A 23,653-nucleotide genomic window follows, 5' to 3' on the forward strand; every position below is an offset into this window, starting at 1 on the left:
GGCTTAACCTGCCAGGGCCTCGGATGATGTTCCTCCTTCCAAATGATAGACTTGTAGGAGATCTTCCCTTATGCGATGTTCAAATGATCCCACTCAAAAGTAATAAAAACGCTCCATGTAGCATAAAATCTATTGTAGTCTCATATACAAACAGTAAAAAAAACACCGGCTGGCATATGCAAACATGAGCGATAGCGATGATATCAGCATATTGTCCACCCTGCGCGTTTCGTCAGAGATTGACGTCGTTCTGGGGCACTGGTGACGTACTACGCCAAATATAACAAACATTAAAAACCAAGCCTCGTCTTGACTCCTGAGGAATCGGCTGGACACCAGTTACCCCTCATGCCACTGTGAATGCCCGCTACATGTAAACTCTATTAAGTAATCTAAAAGATGGCAGGAAACATATGTAGCGATGTAGTTGCCGCTAGTAACAAACAATCCATGAATTCCCCCCGCTGCCACACTTCATACATCACTTGCAGAGACAATGAACAGTCTTTTGCTGGTTTTGTTTTTGTTGTTTTATTGGGGGGTACAACTTGGATGGGGGAAAGGGGATATGGGATGCCCATAGAACCTTTAATTGCCATCATATTAAGATTAAGCACAATAGCATATAGTTAGAGCCAGAAGATATGATGTGCATTTTTACTGAGTTTGAATCTCCTACTGTATCTCCAATCAGATTGTTGCTCCTCCTCTGCTTCACTCCTGCAAACTATTCCTTCTAAGAATTCCCCATCCCTCACCTTGTGAAGGATGAAGACATCACTCTTGACTGTGTAAAAGTGATGGTCCCAGAATTTCTTCTCCTCCTGCACAAACTTCTTACTACTGAGGTAAAGTAATGTCACATCCTCTTCTATAGGCTAGCAGGACCCACTCTGAATGAGTCCTTAAGCAGGCTCTGGTTGCTCGCTGCTACTGGGCCTGAGGCCTGCAGTACTTCTCCCCAGAGGCCCAGTAGTTTAAAAGCATATTTGTCTTGGATGGTGGACTACTGTTCCCAGCCAGCCCAGCTTGCAAATCCTGTGCCCTCAGGCCACAACGATTTGACACATATCCCCACAGTCTCTCCTCTGATCCAGGACTCCTCATCATTCACTGTCTAAATGATGAAGACTTTGCTAATGATCGTGTAGAAGCAAAGTTCCCTCACAGACTTCCTGGCACATCCAGCCCTCCACTTTGGTAACGCTCATCGACCTTCCACTGCCCTTGATGAGGAACTTGACCGGACCATATGTTCCAACAGCATCATCTGCCCCTCTGCTCCAGGAGTTCTTTACCACCGACTGTGTGGTGATAAAGACATTGCCAATGACTGTGTAGAGGTAAAGTTCCCTCACAGCTCTCCCTGGACCTCCTCCTGCGATCGCTACACCCCCCTCCCCAGATAGGGGTGCCCTCCTGCTGCTACCTATCATTCCATTCCTCACCTCACTCAGCCGACATCTCCCTCCAGTGGCATGTTACCTCAGCTTTTATAGGAGGCCTGCCCCCTGCCAATACCAATTGGGGATTGGTCAGGGCTCCCACATGAGCTGCCTGCCACTCCAGCTCTAGGCCCAGACCCTCTTCCAGAATATTCTCCCTGGAAGCAGGGGAGCACCACAGAACTAGAGCACGGGTGGTCACACCCACTGCTGCTCTAACCACTCCCTGCCCCCAGATCAAAACAGACGGGCCTAGCTTGCAGCATAGGCCTGCCTAAATTTGCCTGTGATGACAGTGCCTATTAAAAAAAACTATTACTTGCACCTACCTATTGGTAGAGGGTGCTACACATACTACAATAGTTAATCCTACATATTATCAAGTACATCAAAATGATTTAATCCAAATATAAAATCAGCTGCATATTAATTACAACTAGCAATAATGTCCTTATTTCTGGAGTGTTTAAAAAATGTACATTGCAGGGATTTTAACAAACTTTGTTTCAGATTCCTATTCTGAAGACATAGTGGTTTGTCTTTGACCATGTGCCAAGTGAATCTGTATGGGTGTGGGTTTTATAATTATCAATGAGGAAAGGTGCAGGGTCTGATGTAAAGGGGAAGCTCAGTATATGATTTTTTTTCTTAATGCAGACTTCTGGGGAAATCAGTAAGCCCATCACACCAGCAGGAAATTACATTTATGGGGGGGCGTTCTGTACACCATCTGTGTAAAGAACACCTCCAAGTAGCCATATTGCATTTCACAGAAAATTCCAGAGCTACAGATTGAAAAGAAAAGGTCATTTTTAGTAACATTCAATTTCAATATGTCTTGTGTGGCAATTGTTTGTGCTATATTATTATTTTTTACCACAAAAGCAGAGTTACCCTTTAAGTTTTGAAGAACAAAAATAAAAGATGTGCAGACATTTTAGGATAGTAAAGTAAGGTAGGCCAATCAATATGTGAAGCTGACATCGCACAGACTGCCCTCAGTTACCGTGATTACAAAAAGGAAGATATCAATTTTAGAATTTTTAGAAAACCCTGCAGAAGAATTAAGTGAAAATATATTTTTTTTAATTATAAAAATTGACATTTTTTTACGGTAGTTTGTGCTGGGTGGGCCTGAGACTTTGAGGCCCATAGGGAAAAGAGAAGGGCCACAGTGCTATATACAAGGTTAAAATTGACCGTGACTACAAACTAAGTATTGGGAATGGTTCCCCAGATGCAGGAAGTATTCTACACTTCCAGTTCTGTTGAATACCTGCTCCTCCCATTCACACTGTGGTTCCTGCTGGCAGTTTATGCATCTCTACAAGACATGGAAGTTGTCTGGAAGAACCACATCATGTGGAGTGGAGAGCAGGTATTCAACACCACTGCAAATGTGGAAATATCTCTATCAGCTTTATGCAGAAACATACCTGCACCAAGCTTTTGGCGAGTCACCTATGTTTTATCAATTACTGTTGTATTGGATTTCATTATGTATGTATTAACTACTTGATGATGACATTTAGTGCCAGTTTATTGCCACTGGCACTTATTTCTGTATTTGTTAATGGTATAACCCAGTTCCCCTTTATGTTGGGGCTACTTAGTTTAATCCTTTAGATAGACCCCTCCTTTCTTCTCCATGTTAGCCTTCATAGCAGACATTGTCTCTTTGCACTTCATATGACCGGTGAACATCCCATGTTCCTCTATGGTTTCCTGGGTCACTGGAGCAACAATCTGGTTGGATGCTGACTGCTCATGCTGGCCATCTTTGGTCAGGCAGAGTCTATTTAAGACCCTGGTTCCTGGGTTCGGCATACTTTCAGCATGTGGGTAGTATAGGGACTTGTTCACCCGTTAGGGACAGTATTAGCAGTAGTAAAAGGTTTTCAGATGAGTAGGGAAAGCTTAGGGATCCTCCAGTCTCCTTGTAAGCCTTCCCACTTGGGCTTGGACCAGGCTGCATCCTACCCCTCAAGACAGATGCAAACAGCTTGACTGAGACCTGCTCCGCTACACGCTGCTGTCATCGGTGAGTGTTCCCGGTTGGGCTTCCTTCTACTGGGCTTGTTGTGAACTGTTTTTCACTGACTTCAATACAAGCTCCATTATTTGCACCTGGACAGAGTGTGTGTTATTGCTGCCACACCATGCTGCACCCGCCCACACGGGTATCCCTTTAAGCCAGGGGTGCCCAACCAGTGGCCCGGGGGCCACATGTGGCCCGCAGAGCCCTCTGATGTGGCCCACGACCTCCTGCTCTGGGATGGCTGGTTGGCAAGCCCAGTTCGCCGATCCGTCATCCTAGAGCCTCAGTGTTGTGAATGAAGCTGGTGACGGAGAAAGCAAGTGGCTGGAGAGCAGAGCCGCATAAGCCAATGCTTCCTGTATAGCGCTGGCTTCTGTCACAGGCGGACAGGCGGAGTGATACCAAATAGGGCCATATCTGTTCTGCAGTGGGTACCGGGCTGCTTTCAAACTGATCCGCAGGTGCACCACCTACCTCGAAGGGCCCATAGAGTGGGTTGTATCCGTGTCTGCTCTCTATATGTAGAGTGGATACAGACCTGTCATCTGCCCGCTCCACTCATTGTGGCCCTCGACTGGTTACCAAGTCACTTAAGTGGCCCTCACTCTTCGAAAGGTTGGGCATCCCTGCTTTAAGCTCTCTGGCACACAGGGCTTTCTGGTCCCAACAAGCGGAGAGCTCAAAGTGTGCACTAAAATCAGAGTAAACAATGACAGCTCAAAGCCAAACCTGAACAACTGTGCAAGACTGAAGGTAAGGCTGGAGTTAAGCTTTAAGAGTTTACTTAAGTGTTAAAAGTTAAATGTTAGGATTCAGGCTGAAAATTAAAGTTCTCCTGTCAGGAGAAAAAAACACGCAGGCCTAAAAGTTGACTATGTGTTGAACCCTCTGAAATGATGTCCAGTGATCCATGGCATTTTCATCTGCAGGTTTTTTTGCACCTTCCTATTGGTTATGATAGGCAACATCACTGGCCAAAAGGTATACTTTCGGTTCATCCCTTTTACACTCTTAGTAATTATGCAACTATTCGTAAAGCTGTACTTTATGTGACTGAAAAAAGGAAACCATTGTAAAACTGACAAAAAAAAAGTCTTCTGGCAAAGTAAAAAATATGCCCAACAGTGAGGTTTCATGTTGTTCTGTTACAACTTCATTGTTAACAAATTGACACTTGTCACCAGAAATTGACATCTTGCTATTTTATCCCTGCTGAACCAGTTTGATTTTCATTCTTTCTGGTTGTGGTCTCTGTATCTAGGGTTTCCTCTGAGCTGCAACAGAATATAATTTGCCACCATTTCTGCCGGAATAAGTTCATGTTGTACAGAATTGGGTTGACTATTGAGTTACAGAATGTAAATAAAATAATCCAAAAGAAGCATGTAGGTGAGAGATGGAAGTTTTTGTCCAAGTTCTGGACAAGAAGGAGCAGAACGATGATGAACACAGGAGTCCACATGACAAAGAAGGAGATCATCAGAAGGAAGAGGGTTTTAAAAAGTTTGTAGTCACGCTGAGAGACTCGGATTTGGTGGTTTTCAGAATATGCTATACTGCTGATCATCCTCTGCCTTATGTCCTGTGTTATCTGTAAAAATAAGTACAAAGCAGATTAGAAACAGATAAGTCCGCTGAATCTGAAGTCATAATTTTGAGTGAATTCAGCTTAAATGGAAATTCCCCTAAGAGAGACACCTATTAGCAACAAGTATAAAGGCACCCTGCTACTCCATCATTATATGGAAAATTAATATACAAAAAAATAATTGGTGAAACCCACAAGTACTTTTTTACCCCTATTCCTTTAAACAGTTTTTTGAAATTAACAAATGCAATAATTTAGAAGTTGGGTGAAAGTTTTAGCACTGTAAAATACTTTTGACAGTTAAATAGTATGTTGCAGTTAACCTTCCTGCCACTAGATGGCTCTGATCCCATTATAGTGTGGTAAAAGCAACCTACTAATTGAGGATTAGCCCATTCTAGAGTATTCCCTCATCTAGTGATGTAATGGGTGTGGTTAGTGTCCTACTAAATGCCATTAGTAGGTGGAGCCCAGGGCAGATGGGACATGGGATCCACATACCCCAGAGCTGTCAAGATGTAGTCTCCTGCAGTATTGCTCGAAAGGGCCCTTTGTAGGGCTGAAGTCCCAGGTGAGGTGGTACAGAGCAGTGTTTCTCAACCCTGTCCTTAAGTACCCCCCATGCTTGCAGGTTTTTCTTTATCTTGCACAGGTGCTTTAAATCAAGTCAATGGCTTGGTATTCTGGACAGCTATTTTATCTAAAAGAAATTCCCAAAACATGGCCTGTTGGGGGTACTTGAGGACAGGGTTGAGAACCACTGGTAAAAAGAAGAAAAGGAGGTTATAGGTGCAGAGGCTTGGGTCACAATACCTAATATGCAACCAGTGTAATTATAAAGGTACAAGTCCATGATAAGTCCAAAAACTATCCAAGGCACTAGGGCAGGCTTCTTGTTGGAGTTTAGAAGACTGAATATACACAGACAAAAACAAAGAAGCGCTTCTAAGTGCAGTCTTTTAAAATACAAAGTCTTACTGCACTTAGAGGCGCTTCTCTGCTTTTGTTTTTGAGAACCACTGGTATAGAGCATGGGAGGAACAGCTGTAGCTGCCCTTTCTCCTATGACCTTCTGCAGGCCCTGCAAAGGGGTGCTTAAGGCCTTGAAGGCCTGGACAGAGTGCGCGGATGTGAATAATGGTGGAAGCCTAGGAATGAGGGTGACATATTGGAGCATGCCTAGCTGGGCAGGGCTATAGAAGGGACATTAAAACAGACTGGTATACTAACGTAAGGGGGTGAAGGGGGATACCAATGCCTAAACATTTTTTTATCTAAATTCAAGTAATGCATAAAGGTGAAAAGTGTTTAGGCATCATAACCACTTTAAAGAGGAAGTAAACCCTGATGAGTTTACTTCCTCTTTCATTCCCTGCAAAGGCAAAGCATAATGGACTACTATGCATCGCATAGTAGTCCATTATGTGTCACTTACCTGACACAGGAGCCAGCGAAGTCGCCGCTGTCCCCTGTAGTCCGCCGCATCCATCTTCTTGGTGGGTCTCGCCGCTCCGCCGCTGTCATTCGGCGAAGCCGCGATGACGTCACTCCCGCGCGCCAGCTCCGTCCTTGAGAATGCCGCGCTCAGTGCGCCTGCGCGCCGCTGTCTATGGCGCATGCGCCATAGACAGCGCTGCCTGTTTTCGGGCAAATATCTCCTAAACCATATAGGTTTAGGAGATATTTCTTGGACCTACAGGTAAGCCTTAATCTAGGCTTACCTGTAGGTCAAAGTGGTTTGTAAGACTTTACAACCACTTTAAGATGCAACAATTAACACATACACTTGAGAAATACAAGAAAGTGTCCAGTTTCCAAAGTTGCGTTCATCGTATTCCCATACGTAATAAAAAAATTCAAATAAAATGTATTAAGCATTCAAGAAAATAGGTTTTCCAGAGATTTTGTGGACTATAAGAATGATCGCATCTTTCATTGGAAAAGATCCTTCAGAACATCTTCTGGTGGACCCCTTCAAACATGAATAATTCCAATCCACCTACTGATAAGCCTTAGCGCAGGAGTAAATATGCCAAAAGAGAGCATTCTAGACACTGCAATGACAATAAATTAGGTTGGGAGCACAAACCTTTAGAAACCACTAGACCCCATCCTTCATATGCATGGAGGAGGCAGAACACTAATGACAATCTATCAGATCCTCAAGTGCACCCACCCACTTCACAGGTGCCCACAGCTCATGCTTCTGTTTCTCCGAGTACTGCAGGAGATAACATTGTTCATGTTTTGATCGGATCACCATTGCACAGTCTATTGCCTCATCCAAAGTACACGGAGGCAGAGGGCACCAATAGTGTATTTGCAGTTACCACTTCCAACTCTTTTCAACTGCTGGAAGACTCTGATGTTGTTTCTACTTCACTATGCCCAGTTCTTGACCAGAATACATCCATGGTACAAAAGTTTTTTTTTAGCCACTCCCCTCCCAAAAAAGAAAACTGGCATATATAGAGGATTCCGAGGAGGGAGGCGTAAATCACACAAAAAGAGGAAAGCAGGATCCACCACTTCTACCATAAAAACATCACTGTATCCACTCTCAGGCAGTGAGATTTGTATCCTGCAAAGGGGTCTTAAAGAATAAGTTCACATTTAAAAAAATATATATATATATATTTTATTTATTTTTTTGTAAAAACCTGGAAAGCTCTTAATTTAAAGCATTTTTTTCACTCCTGCATAAAACTTTTGCACAGTAGTGTGCATGTATTTCTTTCTCAGTTTTTATCATGTACAGCAGTGTTTCTCAACTCAAGTCCTCAAGGCGACCCAACAGATCATGTTTTCAGGCTTCCCATTATTTTGCACAGGTGATTTGATCAGTTTCACTGCCTTAGTAATTACCACAGCTGTTTCATCTGAGGAAAATCCTGAAAATATGACCCGTTGGGGCGCCTTGAGGGTTGGAGTTGAGAAACACTGATCTACAGCAATGTTTCTCAACTCCAGTCCTCAAGTACCCCCAACAGGTCATGTTTTCAGGATTTCCCTGAAATCAAAATGAAACAGCTGTGGTAATTACTAAGGCAGTGAAACTGATCAAATTACCCATGCAAAATAATGGGAAGCCTGAAAACATGACCTGTTGAGGGGAATTGAGAGTTGGATTTGAGAAACATTTATCTACAGAATATAAGATTTTTATATATATATATATATATATATATATATATATATATATGTTTTATAATAATTTCATATATACATGTATTATCCCTCACAGGAGCCATAGTGTCACGTAAAGATCTGTTAATATGGACACATGTTCATGAGTGATTAACTTACTGGGTAGATGTACACAGAATATATATTTTATTTTATTTGTGATAAATGTATTTAAATATGTACTACAAAGTTGCTAATAGTAGCATTGTGTATATACCGTCCGCTTTTGTCATGCCCTAGACTTGAGAAAGGAGAGACGTGCCCTGAAAACGCATTGTCATGGCAGGCCACACCACCAGATACACTCCATAGTGGCTGGTGTTGCTCTCACACAATGGTTACCTCCAGAAGCCTCGCATAGCTATCAGTGTAGCCTGTTTCACCCATCAGCCTTCTCCCTAACTGCCTGTGAGTGTACACTAGTACTGCAGGTTACCAGCTTTACAGCAGGGGGCATAGATGCAGGATTGCCAGCCTCATCTCACTAGCCAGCTTCTCTGTAGGCTTGTACAAGTGGATTGCGAATTAGACCATGGAGAGCGCATTCCATCTGGATCACATGTAATAATTATTTGTCAGTGTATTCCTTGCCAAAAGTGAGTGCAATGTATTTTATCTTTCTGTCTAGCCAAAATAATAAGTGAGGGTTAGCATTTCCCTTTTTTTGTTTTTTTCAGTGGACCCATGGATCATTGGGAGCTGCAAGTCCCAAGGGCAACCTAATTATTGTTACGGCTGTTTACAAAGAGTGAATTCACTGACTTATTGGAGAGGGGTTTGTTTGGTGTCAACATTTAGCGCAACACTACTTTTTTTTGTTTTTGTTTATTCTATTCTTACCTTGCCCTGCCACCTCCAACCAGATAGATTTTTTATTTATTGTGCCGCAAAGCAGCACTTCTGCATAACTCGTCTGGGTGAGTATGATGTCTGCTCCCCACTGCGCAGATGTACCAGAGGGCTTCAGGTCCTGAGAGCCCCATGGCACATCTGTCCACGTGTGGCTTCCCCTGTACATCTGCACACATGAGCAAAGAGTTATTGCAGAAGTCCCAAAATGTTGCTGTCTTTGCACATGCACAGTAAATACCCTGCACATGTGCAGATGTGCCAAAGGGCTCTGTCAGGACCCGACATGTGGGTAGAGTCCTTCGGGTTAACTGCACATGTGGCATAATGGCAGCACCCGGAAGAGGGGGGGTTGGGAACAACTTCACTTCAGTCAACAAACATCGGGCTTGAAGTTCCTCTTTAAGGGCCATTTCATACCAGATGCAGTTCTGTGTGCTTTTTTTCTGCACAAAATGCATGCACAGTGTTTTCCATGTAGTCTAATGGCTCTAGTTCACACCATGCAGTCAGTTTCTGCTCAGTTCACACCAGATTCAGTTCCATGCAAAAAAAAAGCACACGGAACTGAACGGAACTGCGTCTGGTGCGAACTAGCACTTAGGGACAATTCACACCAGATGCAGTTCCATTTTTTCTGCACCAATACAGTCAGATCCGGTCAGTTTCTACACCAGAAACTGATCATAAACGGACTGCATGGTGTAAACTAGAGCCATTGGAATACATGGAAAACAACGCGCATGCATTTTTAGTGCAGAAACAAAGCACATGGAACTGAACGGAACTGTGCCTGGTGTGAACTGGCCCTTAATGTTTTTTTGTTTTTTTTTATCAAACTAAAATTTTGCCGTGGTGTGCCCAACAAAGTTGTTGTAAACATAATTCAAAAAACAGACACAGGTGTGCATGCACCGAATAAGCCACAGGGTTAAAACCTAACTTTTATTAGAGTTACTTAAAAAAGGGTGTTGCCCAACAGAAAGTATGTGTGTTTGATACTTATATGTGGAGGCTGGGGGTCTAACACACTTTTAAAATGAAGCCTCTCGTCCCTGACTGTAGCTCATTATTCTGGTAAGTTATTTAGGTCTCTGCAAATTAACTTGCAAAGCTGTACATTAGTGTTGCGGAGCCAAAAACACAGTGGCTAGAGCTCTAACACACTTTAGCTAAAGCCTCCCATATCAGACTATGGTTCATATGTCCCAGTCAGTTTATTTGCACTAATGCTTACTTCCCTCAAGCACCAGATTAGAGCTCACTTATAGAGAGGCATAAAGTATCTCCAGTCCTCCACTCTTTGTGACTCATATGTTCTGGTCAGTATATTTAGATCTCTGCAAATTAACTCACAAAACGGTACACCAGTATTGCAGAGACATAAAAACAAAGGGCTGGGGCTCAAACACATTCTTTAGAAAAAGCCTCATCACTGATGTGGCTTATATGTTTTTCTGTTTGTCTGCATCTCTGCAAATTAACTCACAATGCTATACATCTATATTGCAGAGATATTAACCAAAAGGGGTCACCATATTTCACCCCCGTGTACTCAAGAAGGGCTTTGACTCCATTCTAAAGAGCACAAAGTACTGAAGGGCTTAACTAGCCTAAAGCCCAACATATCGCCTGGCCCAGCAGCTGCCCAAATTAGCACTAATTCTTACTTCCCACAAGCACCAAATTAGAGCTCACATATAAAGAGGCATAAAGAGTCCCCAATCACCCACTCAAAACACCAAAATTATACCACTGATAAATATGAAAAAGAAATAAGCCCAAAAAGTTTCGCTCTCAAAAGGGAAAGCTTTGTTGGTGGCCGTAAAGTGATAAAAAAAAATACTTCAGTGGCCTGTGTGCCATCACCACATGGTCAAACAGCAAAATGGCAACTAAGTCCACTTTCTCCTCTATTTGTAGCCAAAGCTGGCTGCTATGCCCACCCCTTTCTGTATGATAACTGCCGGGACTTTGCCATCTTGTGGACAAAAAGGAGAAGGCCATCTACCAGGAACTCTGTGAAATATCCTATAACTTTCACCCTCGGGAGAATACTGAGAATCATCTAAACTTGGATTTTTACACTCAGATCCTCCAGTTCATGAAGGTTCAGACAAATGTCAACTTACAATAATCAGTCACACTTTTGCCTGTTCTGCCCCAAAAATATGCCACATAGTATATCTGTTTCCATTATAGGGTATGGATGCAAGTCAAAGATCTAATCACACACAAACAGAAGGTAAGTTAACTCCTCATTCAAACCCCAGGGTGAACGTGATCTGAGGCGAAATATCCATTGGGCACCTGCCTTAAGTAATTTTTTGTCCAGATCACCTTGTCTCTGTCCTAAGTAGACCTGTTTGATGATCCAGGACTTCAGGCAATCAGCTTTGCCATCATGTTTATGCCACATGTGTCTGGAAATCGGCCCGTCCTTCTTTAATGTCACATCATTGACATGCTCCAGTACATGACACCTAAACTGGTGAATAGTTTTCCCCACCTATAACAGCGGGCATGAACACTTACAAATAATAACCCTTCTGAACTACAATTGTAAAACCATTAAATCTTAAACATCTCAACATTCTTAGGGCAAAAAAATCCCTAACTGCTGGGATATATGTGCATGCTTTACAGTGTCCACACTTAAAACTGTCCTGAGGTCTTTCAAGTAATGATGTTGGGGCAGCCAGTGGCTGAGACTTCTTTTCAAAATGACTATGTAGCAATAGATCCATCATATTTCTCCTCCTTCTATATGTGATCAAGGGAATCTTGGGAAGTACACCATCTAAATCCTTATCATCCAAGAGGATATGCCAGTATCTCCTGATGATATTATAAATCTGACCGGATTGTCTGGAGTAAGTGCCTGTTAGGTGTGTGCCTTCTACTTCACCTCCTCGTTTCCTTTTGGGAACCAAGAGGAATTCTCTTGGGATGTCATTCACTTATTAAAGGTTCTTTTGAGATCACTCCATTTGTAGTCTCTCCTCTTAAAGCTCACAAATTACTGTACTTTCTCTCCTGAAGCAGGGGCGGACTGACAACTCATGGGGCCCCCCAGGGCAATAGAAGATTATGGGGCCCCCAGGCAATAGGATAAGATTATGGGGCCCCCAGGCAATAGATCATACAGACACACAATATACACACACAGAATACACATACACACACTGAAAAGGTACTGGAGAGGCGGGGCAGCTATAATCTTGGAATTTTTTTAAAAAACACAGATTTTTACATACTGTCCCTAGTTTTATTGAGGCTGGCAACCCTGATGGGGCCCTCGGGCAGTGTCCAAGTGCCCGAATGGTCAGTCCGCCCCTGTCCTGAAGACATCATCTGTAGAACAGTTTCTCTCTGCCCTCATGAACTGGCTTGATGTTATGCCTTTTATGAGAGAAGTGCAATGGTGACTATCCCAGTGGAGTAGGATGGAGGAGGGTTTAAAATATATGGTGGTTCCAGATGGCACCATCGGTATCCCACAAGATTTTCAGATCCAAGAAGTTAATACTTTCTCTCTCTATTTCACTTATGAAAAACATCCCTATGTCACTCATATTTAGATGTTCCACAAACCTCTCAGTTTTCTCATCGGTGTCCTGTCATAAGATGGAAGGATCTGTCCAATAATACAATATTTCCACCCTTATCTGCTGACTTGATCATGAGTTCTTTATTGTTTCTCAATTCCTCCAGGAATTAAAAAAATAATAATGTCAGATTGAAGCTTCTGTTCTTTGTCTATTTCTTACCCTGTAACTTTTTCCAGAGAACTTTTTCCAGTTCACGCTCAACCAACTTGACAAATAGCTGCATATGACTCCCATGGGCAAAAGGGGGGGAGAGGAGGTAATAACAGTTTCTTGTTTTGAGTGTGGTACATTATTATTATTATTATTATACAGGATTTGTATAGCGCCAACCGTTTTTCCCAGAACTTTACAACATGAGGGCAGACAGTATAGTTACAAAACAATTAAATACAAGAGGAATGAGAGGGCCCTGGTAAATAGTCCTATAATATCTACATCAACTCCTTCACTTTCATTTTGCAGGGATTCAAGAAGCCTCAGTCCCTCTATTTCTTTGGAAAATATAAATAGCAGTTGACTATATTGTTTGTCCTTATATTCTTTCCTTATGGCTAATTTTCTAACAAAGAAGAGTATACCCTTGGTCCACTCCATAAGATCAAAGTTATGGGAGAGGACAAAGGACCATCAACTTATAAGGGCAGCAATATAGACTTCAATTAATCTCGACTAAATCCAACTGAAAATTTGGAGATCAGTGTTCACCTCCTGAATATTCTCTTCCTCTGTGAGATATGTTTTTCATGCCCCTCCTGGACCCCGCGTAACCCCATTTCTCGTGGTCTACAATGCCTGTGTTGGCATCTCTAAAAAAAACATTTCCTCTAGAGCTATTCCCTGCTCTCCCTCTCCTTCCTCATCCTCTCCCAGGACTCATCTCAGTTCTCTTCTATATGCACTGGAGTCATCTGTTTATCATGTCCATCTTCCTACTCAGAACTCTCTAAATCTCTAAAAGTATCTGAGCAGGCTGTAGTGTCAGTGTGAAACCAGGGGTTTGAGACATTTGAGACCAGGTATAGACTCTGCCATTGGAGAAGTTCTGAGAATCTCGGATTAATTTTTATTTTTTTTTCATTTTGATTGATTCCTTGTGATTCTCTACTTGTCTTTGCAATCTTTCCTCCAATTGTGTCTCTGCAAATTAACTCACAAAGCTGTACATTAATGTTGCAGAGCCATAAAGACAAGAGGTGGTTGGGGCTCTAATACACTCTTTAGATCCGGGGGCCCCAACCACTGGGCCCGGGCCATGAAGTCTGCTCTGTCACAGGTTCGACATCTCTCTGCTTGCTCTTCTGCAGCCACGACAGAGCAGAGAGGTGACATCATCTCTCACTGCTCACCCTCACTCTGGGGCCCAGCCAATGCACATGTGTCAGTTCCCCCTTGGACGCCTGTAACAGTGGGGAGAGACCACCAGAAGCCTCTCTCTCTACTGTCTCTGTTGCCTGCCACAGAATTGCCTTCACATTTAAAGAGTGACAAGCTGCATCTGGTATTTTTGGTAACAGGCAATACGCATCGGGTGGCAGGTGACGTGGCAAGTGACAATCTGTACCTTGTGGCAGGTGACGGTGGAAAGTAACAATCCGCATCTGGTGGCAGACTACAATCTGCATCTGGTGGCAGGTGACGTGGCAAGTGACACACTCAGGGTTCCCTCTGATTCTGCATTATAGTGAGTTGAACTACCGTATCTATCGGCGTATAACACACACTTTTCCCCCCTTAAAATCAGGGGTAAATCGTGGGTGCGTGTTATACGCTGATCCCTGCTGTCTCTGAGGGAAGAGGAGCGAGCGCCACTGAATTACATAGAGCCGCGATCTCCTGTGTACCCGACACTCCATTGCTCACAGCCATGCCTCCTGGCCCCGCATTGGGCCACTCTTCTGTCTATCATACCAGCAGGGCCAGGAGGTGTGGCAGTAAGTGACGGAGCACCGGGTACACAGGAGATCATGGCTCTGTGTAATTCAGAGGCGCTCGCTCCTCTTCCCTCGGAGACAGCAGGGATAATCCAACACTGGCGAGGCTTCAATGATGGGAAAGGTGAGGCTGCAGATGGGCACTGGACAGTCTGCATTCTTGGTCAATGTATAGGCTGCAGATGGGCACTGAACAGGCTGCATTGTTGGGCAATTTATAGGCTGCAGATGGGCATTGATCAGGGTGCATTGTTGGGCAATTTATAGGCTGCTGATGGGCATTGAGCAGGGTGCATTGTTGAGCAATTTATAGGCTGCAGATGGGCATTGAGCATGGTGCATTGATGAGCTGTGATCCTAATTTTGCTTCAAAGTTCTTTATTTAAAATGTAAGTTTTTTTCCTTAAACTTCCCTCCTAAAATTGGGGTGTGTGTTATATGCTGATAAATACAGTATTTCATTTTATATTATGATGTAACATAGAAATAATGCGCCCCCCCCCCCCCCCGGCCATAATTTTCTTTCACGCAGACGGACCCCGGTGCCAAAAAGGTTGGGGACCACTGCTTTAGATTAGACCTTCTTGAGTACACAGGGGTGAGATGTGATAAACCCCTTTGTGTTAATGTCTCTGTAATACTGATGTATAGTTTTGTGAGTTAATCTGCAGAGATAGAGACAAACTGAAGGGAACAGATGGGCCACAGTCAGTGAAGTGATGGGAAGCTTTTTTTTTTCCAAAGAATGTGTCCGAGCCTCAGCCATTTGTGTTTATGCCTCTGCAATACTGATGTACAGTTTTGTGAGTTATTTTGCAGATATAAATATACTGACCAGAACATATGAGCCAATGACAGGGATGAAACTCTTTATTTAATCACTTGGCACATCTCCTTCCTGCCCAGGCCAATTTTCAGCACAATTGCGCGGCCATGTAACACTGTACCCAAATTACATTTTCATGATTTCTTTGACAGATAGAGCTTTCTTTTGGTGGTATTTAATCACCACTGTTTTTATTTTATTTTTTAATGTAAAAAAAAAAAAGTTTTTCTTAGTCTCTGTTATGACATTTTGTAAATAAGTAATTTTTCTCCTTCACTGATCTGTGCTGATGAGGCTGCACTGATGGGCACTGATGAGGTGGCACTAATGAGGTAAAACTGATTAGGAGGCACTAATATGCAGCACTGATGGGCACTGATAGACGGCACTGATATGCAGCACTGATGGGCTCTCACTGTCAGTGTGAGGAGAGGAATGCCAATAACCATTTCCTTGTTTACATGTGATCAGCTGTGATTGGACACAGCCGATCACATGGGTAAAGAGGCTTGTCACCAGCTCTTTATCGGGATTAGTGATGAGCCATGTCCCAGGGACGTAATGCACCACCGATTGCCACCCTGCCCTCCCCTCCGGCCAAGCCAGAACGGCAAGAGTGGGAGGACATAATATGACGTCCTCCCAGAACAAGAGTGCTCCTGCCCTTAATTAAAGAATGTGTTAGAACCCCAGCCTCCACTTATAAGTGGAGGACTGGAGATGCTTTCTACCTCTTTATAAGTGAGCTCTAATCTGGTGCTTGAAGGACATAAGCATTAATGCAAATAAACTGACTGAGACATATAAATCATAGTCAGTGATGAGAGGCTTGATCTAAAGAGTGTGCTAAAGACTCCAGAACTTCCAGGTAGGGGGCACGCGAACTGCTGGCGATCCGGCTGTACAGTGATTATACATGATTAGATGGTTATACACAGCAGATATCAGTGGGTGCCAGCCAGTGAATGACCGCTGTCAGCTGGAAAGTAATGGATTTTCTTTCCCCGCAAAACAGGGAATAGGCCCACATTTAACCCTTTGACTACCTAGGTGTTTGACGTCTTCCTAGCCAGTGTCAGTACAATGAGAGTGCATATTTTTAGAACTGATCACTGTATTAGTGTCAGTGTCCGACTGTCTGCTGCCATTACTAGTAAAAAAATGAATAAATATAAATTCCAGTATATATGTTTGTAGACGTTATAACTTTTGCGCAAACCAATCAATATGCGCTTATTGGGATATTTTTTTTTCCCAAAAATATTTAGCAGAATACATATTGGCCTAAATTTATGAAGACATTATGGATTTTTTTTTACATTTTTTTTAATTCTTTTATTAGATATGTTTTATAGCAGAAAGTAACAAATATTTATTTATTTTTTTCAAAATCGTCAGTCTATTTTAAGTTTATAGCACAAAAAATAAAAACCACAGAGGTGATCACACTTTATTTGGCTACTTTCACACTGGGGCTGCGCCGCATCAGCTTTAAAGCGCAGTTTCTTTTAGCATCGCTTAAATGTGGAATGGGAGGCAGTTTTCAGGTGCTTTACAGGAGCTATTTTTAGCGCTAAAACAGCTGAAAAATGTCTGGGTGTGAAAGTAGCCTTTGTGGGAAAATAATCCATTTGTATACAGTGTTGCATGACTGTGCAATTGTCAGTTAAAGAAACGCAGTGCCATATCGCCAAAAAATGGCCTGGTCATGAAGGGGGTAAATCTGCTGCTTACATTGCCACTAAAGCTGGACATAGACAGTTCAAATTCCTGCTGAACCGGCCGAGATTTGAGCAATGTATGAGCAGACTGAATGTTTCTGAGCTGATTGCGCAACTTGGGTACAACCAGCCTGCTGGATTTTACATGCAATTATTGAAAGCGGCTGTTATAGCCACTAGCGATAATTATTGTCTTCTCCCAGCGGGGAGGACTTCCCCCATCGCCAGGAGAACACAATCGCTTGGTGGGAGGGATTCCCTGGGCAGCACTGACTGTGTTGATGGGGGAATTGTGCAAATTTCTTTCTTGCAACCAGTGGCCACCTATGGTGGGTCTAAGGATTCTTTTGAGGAATGAGTACATAAGAAGTACTCTCCTGTGCTCTACAAGCGTCAGCATTCAATATAGAGCCAATGTAATGCCAGAGATGGGTGTATCACCCTTGTGAAATAGAATGGTGAATGTATAAACATTGTTTAGACCCCTTTCACACCACACCGCTGATAGCGGCGGCGGTAAAACGCCGCTATTTTTAGCGGCGTTTTACCGCCGGATTTGCGGCGCATTTCGGCCGCTAGCGGGGCGCTTTTACCCCCCGCTAGCGGCCGCGAAAGGGTTAAAACCGCCGGCAATACGCCGCAATAGCGGCGTTTTGCCGGCGGCATTACAGCGCTGCCCCATTGATTTCAATGGGCAGCAGCGGTGGAGGAGCGGTAAACACACCGCTCCTTCACCGCTCCAAAGAAGCTGCTGGCAGGACTTTTTTCTGACGTCCTGCCAGCGCACCGCTGTAGTGTGAAAGCCCTCGGGGCTTTCACACTACACACAATGGTGCAGCTTCTTTAGGACGTTTTGCAGGCGCTATTTCTAACGCTATAGCGCCTGCAAAACGCCCTGGTGTGAAAGGGGTCTTAATGTCCTCAGTATGTCTACCAATTGGCTAACAGGTGTGCGGGACAATCAGAGGGGAAGAGGGTGGAAATGAACTTCATCAGGTGGATTTAATAAAGGGATTTGTAGAGTACAGGAGAGTAGTGTTAGAAGTCCTTTATATTGTTTCAGCAATATATGGAATAGTAAAGTTGTCATACTCAAGCCTCCAGAAACAGTAAAGCCTCGTACACATGATCGGATTTTCCGATGGGAAATGTTCGATGTCAGGCTGTTGGCGGAAAATCCGACCATGTGTACGCTCCATCGGACAACTGTTGCCGGAATTTAAAAGGACAAATGTTGGATAGCAGGTTTTAAAATTTTCCACGGACAAATGTCTGTTGTCGGATTTTCCGAGCGCATGTACACAAGTTCAAAGTACAAACACGCATGCTCGGAAGCAAGGGCGATTCTACTAATGGAGAATTAACATTCGTGACGTGGCAAATTATGAAATCTCCAAATGCAGCGCACAATTCTCTTTAATGGGATAATAATGAAGCTGCTTTGCTGATAAAACTGATGGAGTTATTGCAAACAAATTTTCAAAGGCTTTTTTTTTTCTAGTGATATCAAGAATATTACCATATTTATCGGCGTATAACGAGCACCTTTTTCACTCTAAAATCAGGGGGAAATCAGGGGTGCGTGTTATACACCAATCCCCCTCCATTCCTAACCTTCTGTGCTGCTCTCGGTGGCTTTCACGTATTTTCGGCCGTTCTCTGCTATTTTCGGCCATTCTCGGCTATTTCCTGCCAAAATATATATATATATATATATATATTTTTTTTTTTTTTGGGCAAGTTACTACAATACCATTATTCCGTAGTTTTTAAGATCAAAGATACAACTATGTTGGTGCCCCTTGTCAATTGTACATTGTATTTTTTTAAATGTAACTGCCTATTCCCAAACTGTCATGTGAAGTAAACCACATAGCCAAGTATTATGCTACACAATTTTTTTTATTGTGCATTAAAAAAAATAAACAGATGAAATCAGACATGTTATCTGCCAATAGACCTTAACCAAAAAGTGCATTCTATGCATCCAAAAATATAGAAAATATACCAAATCAAATCATTATTCAACCAAAAAAATGATGTCAAAGCAATAACTCCAAGGCCAATAATAGATAACACGTTATCTCCTCCGATTCTGCAACATGTCTGGTTGACGAACAGCCATTCAGAAACAAACTGAAAGGCGCGAAACGAAAAGTGCGAATCAACACTCACCAAACTTCTACTAACATGAAATTAGCAGAAGGAACCCAAAGGGTGGTGCTAAAGAGCTGAAAAACTATGTAGTACGTCACTATGTTCATGATTGTTGGCCAACATTTGTGTGCCGTGTGTATGCAAGACAAGTTTGGGCCAACGGCCTTCAAACAAAAGCCCACGGTTTTGTTGGCCAACAATCCGATCGTGTGTACGAGGCTTAAAAGAACGTGATGGACACTTTATGACTAAGTACCTTATAGATCTTGGTATAGCTGACAACAATGCTCAAACCAGGGATCAGAAAATCCAGAAGAATAAATGAAACGTCCCATGAGATTTCTTCTGCAATCGTAGGCCAGATAAGAGTACAGATCTTCAGCTCCTAGTGGGTAAAAAAAACAATATATTAACTTGTGCTAAATAGCAGAATTATGGAAGACATTCAATTCATGTGTTTCAGAAGCCATCGTTGTTTCGTATTACCAAAGGTGACCTCCATCCAATACAGAGCAAGCTTTCTATTTCAGCAGTCCTCATTCCTTTGCTCTAATAGAATGGGCTTTTGGGGTATGGGAAATGTGCATGTGACCCCCACCATATTATAGCATTTAGGGGTGAGCAGCCACTCGCCAGGCACATGTTACATGCATTGGCAGTCACGTTATCCCCCTGGGTAAGCTCCAATGCCATTTTGACAACGTAAGTACTCCTGCAGGAATCTGCTGATACTGATGGGTACCAGCAGACACTGGTGTTAATTTACTAAAGGCAAATAGGCAGTTCAAGTATCAAGGGTAATTGCACTATGCATGGGAATTTTCCCTAGAGCTTAGTGAATGCAGTAACATTTCACTTTGCAAGGAAAATATAAAAAAATAAATGCATTTTTGATTGCACATGATTGGATGATGGAAGTCAGAAGAGCTTTACTACGCTTTGGGGTAAATTCCCATACAAAATGCAACATCTCTTGCAAACAGTCTATTTGCCTTTTAGAAAATTAACCCCAGTTTCTCTGTAACACAGTCTGACCAGGACTTGAGGAAAATGGACACCCGTCATTGGTATCACTTTCACTTTGTTTTAAAAAGGATAAGGGGGTGCATTGCTATAATCTATACTAGTATCCTACTAACCCTTAGTTTTAAAGGTAGAGCCACAGAAAATTTAGATTTTTCCAAGCCAAGTTGGTGACCTTAAATTTCTCTGCTAAGGTTAAGCCAACGGATATTACTTATATCCAATGCAAAGTGTCCCTTGTGCTGCTGGCTGGTCTCCTGTTGAAATCCAAAGTCCCCCCCCCCCCCCCCCCCCAATATAACTCTTTAGAGGCAATCTGAGGTTTGCGGGGGTTAGTAGAGCTGCTGTACATGTCGCAGGCACCTGTCAAGAGTGCCAACTATGTCTGCCCTTTCCACCCCCTCCTCCATTCATAGAAGCAGTACAAGGGTTCAATCAATGAGAAGCACTCTCTGAACGGAAGAAGTGGACCTTTTATTCACCTGTCCGTCCTCTAATTATACAAAACTTTCTTTGATGGAAGCTATGGTACAACTGATAGGAACTGAGGTGTAAAGGACGCTCTTGATAAGTGCCTGTTAGAGGTCCAGCAGCTCTATTAACCCCTGAAATATAGGAAGATTGTAGGTGCGGTGGTTCGGGGAGGGCCAGTGGACTTCAAATTTTTAACAGCCAACAGCACAAGGGACATATTGCATTAAATGTAAGTACTGTCCCTTGTGCTGATTTTAAAAATAGAACAACATTTATACGCAACAAAACCATTGGAGCACATTGTATTGTTTTAAATATTCTTCATCACCATCAGGCAAATAAACCTAAAGAGTGTTTGATAGTCGGAATAATGTGTATTTTATGTCTCCCCATTGGCAGTCATTGTGGTCTGGAAATGTAGAAGAAGAGTGTGCCAACACTGATAATGAGTTTACGGGAAAGAAAAGTAGCTGAATAGCAGGCTGATTGCTAGGAGCCGTCTCATGTGTTGTGGTTATAGCCGTGTTTGCCCAAACCCAAAACTTTGTCCTAGAGTTAATTCGACTAGCTTTGTTCACAGTGCCCTAATAACAAATATAACCAAAAAAACAAACATTCGTTTGACTCATTTGGAATCTGACTGATTCACCAGCCATTGCTAATAAAAGCACTAGTTCCCTTTCCTCATTTTCTCATTGCTATTTTTAAATGATTCCACAAACACGTGTTTGAAATATGCTTAAAAAATTCTACAGGTTGCAGGTTTTGAGTTAGAGGAAGTTTAGGGCTAGAATCATTGTTCTCACCTCCTTTCACACTGGGGCGTTTTTCAGGCGCTTTAGCGTTAAAAAAAGCGCATGTAAAACGCCTGAAAGAAGCCTCATCTGCAATCCCAGCCCGAGTGCTTTCACACTGAGACCTCTTTCACACTATGGCGTTTTTCAGGTGCTTTAGCGTTAAAATAAGTGCCTGAAAGAAGCCTCAACTGCAATCCCAATGTGAAAGCCCGAGTGCTTTCACACTAAGGCGCTGCGCTTGCAGGGCGTCAAAAAAAGTCCTGCAAGCAGCTTCTTTGCAGCGCTTTAGGAGCGGTGAAATCAATGGGAAGCACCTGCAAAACGCCTGCAAAAGAGTTAAAAGCACCCCACTAGCGCTTGAAAAACGCTGGTAAAACGCCGCTAGTTTAAGCAGAGCGCTGGCAGTGTAAAAGGGCTCTTAAAGCACTTGGGCTTTCACATTGGGATTGCAGATGAGGCTTTCAAGTGCTTTGAAGGCGCTTTTTTAACGCTAAAGCGCATGAAAACGCCTGAAAAACGCCCCAGTGTGAAAGGGGTCACAATAGCAGTGATACCTCACATGTGTGGTTTGAACACTGTTTTCATATGCAGGCGCTACTCACGTATGAGTTCACTTCTGTACGCGAGCTCGGCCAGATGGGGAGCATTTAAAAAAAAATGTTTCTTCTTATTTATTTTACCTTTTTATTTTTCATTTTTACACTGTTCTCTTAAAAAAAAATAGTGTCACTTTTATTCATATTACAAGGAATGTAAACATCCCTTGTCATAGAAAAAAAGGATGACAGGACCTCTTAAATATGAGATCTGGGGGTCAAAAAGACTTCAGATCTCATATTTACACTAAAATGAATAATAAAAAAAAAAAAAATACTTTTATATATGTGTATGTGTGTGTGTGTGTGTGTGTATATGTATATATATATATATATATATATATATATATATATATATAATTTGGGGAAAAAAATTCTTTAAGAGCTATGGGCGGAAGTGCGCTTCCGCACTGCATTGGTATGGAGCCGGGTGGGGGCCATCTTCCCCTCACTCAGCTCCATAACACAGAGGACACAGGTTCCAATCGACCTCCGCCGCTTCCAGTAAGCGGAGGGCACCAGAGCGTGGCGGGAGGGGGGCCCCTCTCCCGTCACAGATAAAAGTGATATTGCTGCCAACCTGTTGCAGAGACCTATTTTATCTGAAAGTGGACTGCCCGCTGAAGAAGAGGATACTGAGGTTATGGCAGCTAGTTGCTGCCATAACAACGACATTCCTCTTTTAGTACCGCCGTACAAACACGGCTAGGTGGTCCGGAAGTGGTTAAATATGCAATCTGCTAAATCTCATCTTAATACAGACCAAACTAATGTTTTTAGTCAGTTTTCCAGCTAAGCTAAACAGTTTGTAACACATGCTTCCCTAAGTACTTTCACTTTTTATACTGCTGACAAATGAGGATGTTAATGTAGCACCGTCAGATGCTAGGTAAACCTAGTTTATGGCTCTTTCTGTAATCAGGGGAGCAGTAATTGTCTGTTCTGACCTGTTCAGGGTCTCACAGGCTGGGAGTTTGATTGTTTCCCCCTGCCTCTGAAAGAAGCTTCCAGAGCTTATGGTTATTATTATGGTGGATTATGGTTATGGTCAGGGGCGGACTGATCAGTCGGTCACTCGGACTCTGACGAGGGCCCGCGGACATTAGGGGCCCGGACTCGGCAACATGAGAGGCCACTTGCAGCAGCTGAATTACATGCAGTGATGACGATAATAACACTGCTAACTGCTCGCTGCTCCCCACCGGCCCCTCCCTCCCGTCCGTCCCAGGTGCTTGTACTGTATGTGTCGTGACATCACCTCGGACGGACGAGAAGAGTGGAGGGGCCGACGGGGAGCAGTGCGCCGGTAGAAGTATTATTATCGGCATCCGGTGACTCGGTGAGTGAAGACACCAGGGGCCGCCTGCGTGTCCTCCTGTGCTGTGTAAGTGTCCTCCTGTGTAAGTGTCCC

At 43.1% G+C, this 23,653-nt stretch overlaps 1 protein-coding gene across 1 annotated transcript in view; it reads right to left on the bottom strand.

The window, feature by feature from the left end:
- Window positions 1-515: 515 nt before the first annotated feature.
- FFAR4 (free fatty acid receptor 4) overlaps window positions 516-23,653 on the bottom strand; it is a 45,552-nt gene continuing 22,414 nt past the window's right edge. Inside the window, exons 2-3 of the mRNA XM_077455194.1 lie at window positions 19,609-19,737; window positions 516-5,074 (exon numbers count right to left, since the gene is read on the bottom strand). Of these exons, the coding sequence (XP_077311320.1) occupies window positions 4,682-5,074; window positions 19,609-19,737 (522 nt within the window). The 3' untranslated portion in view covers window positions 516-4,681. The remainder of the gene's footprint in view (window positions 5,075-19,608; window positions 19,738-23,653) is intronic.

This window comes from Lithobates pipiens, unplaced genomic scaffold (genome assembly GCF_037356315.1).
Source record: "Lithobates pipiens isolate NorthernLeopardFrog02 unplaced genomic scaffold, aLitPip1_a1.2 Scaffold_25, whole genome shotgun sequence".
NCBI classification, from domain to species: domain Eukaryota; kingdom Metazoa; phylum Chordata; class Amphibia; order Anura; family Ranidae; genus Lithobates; species Lithobates pipiens.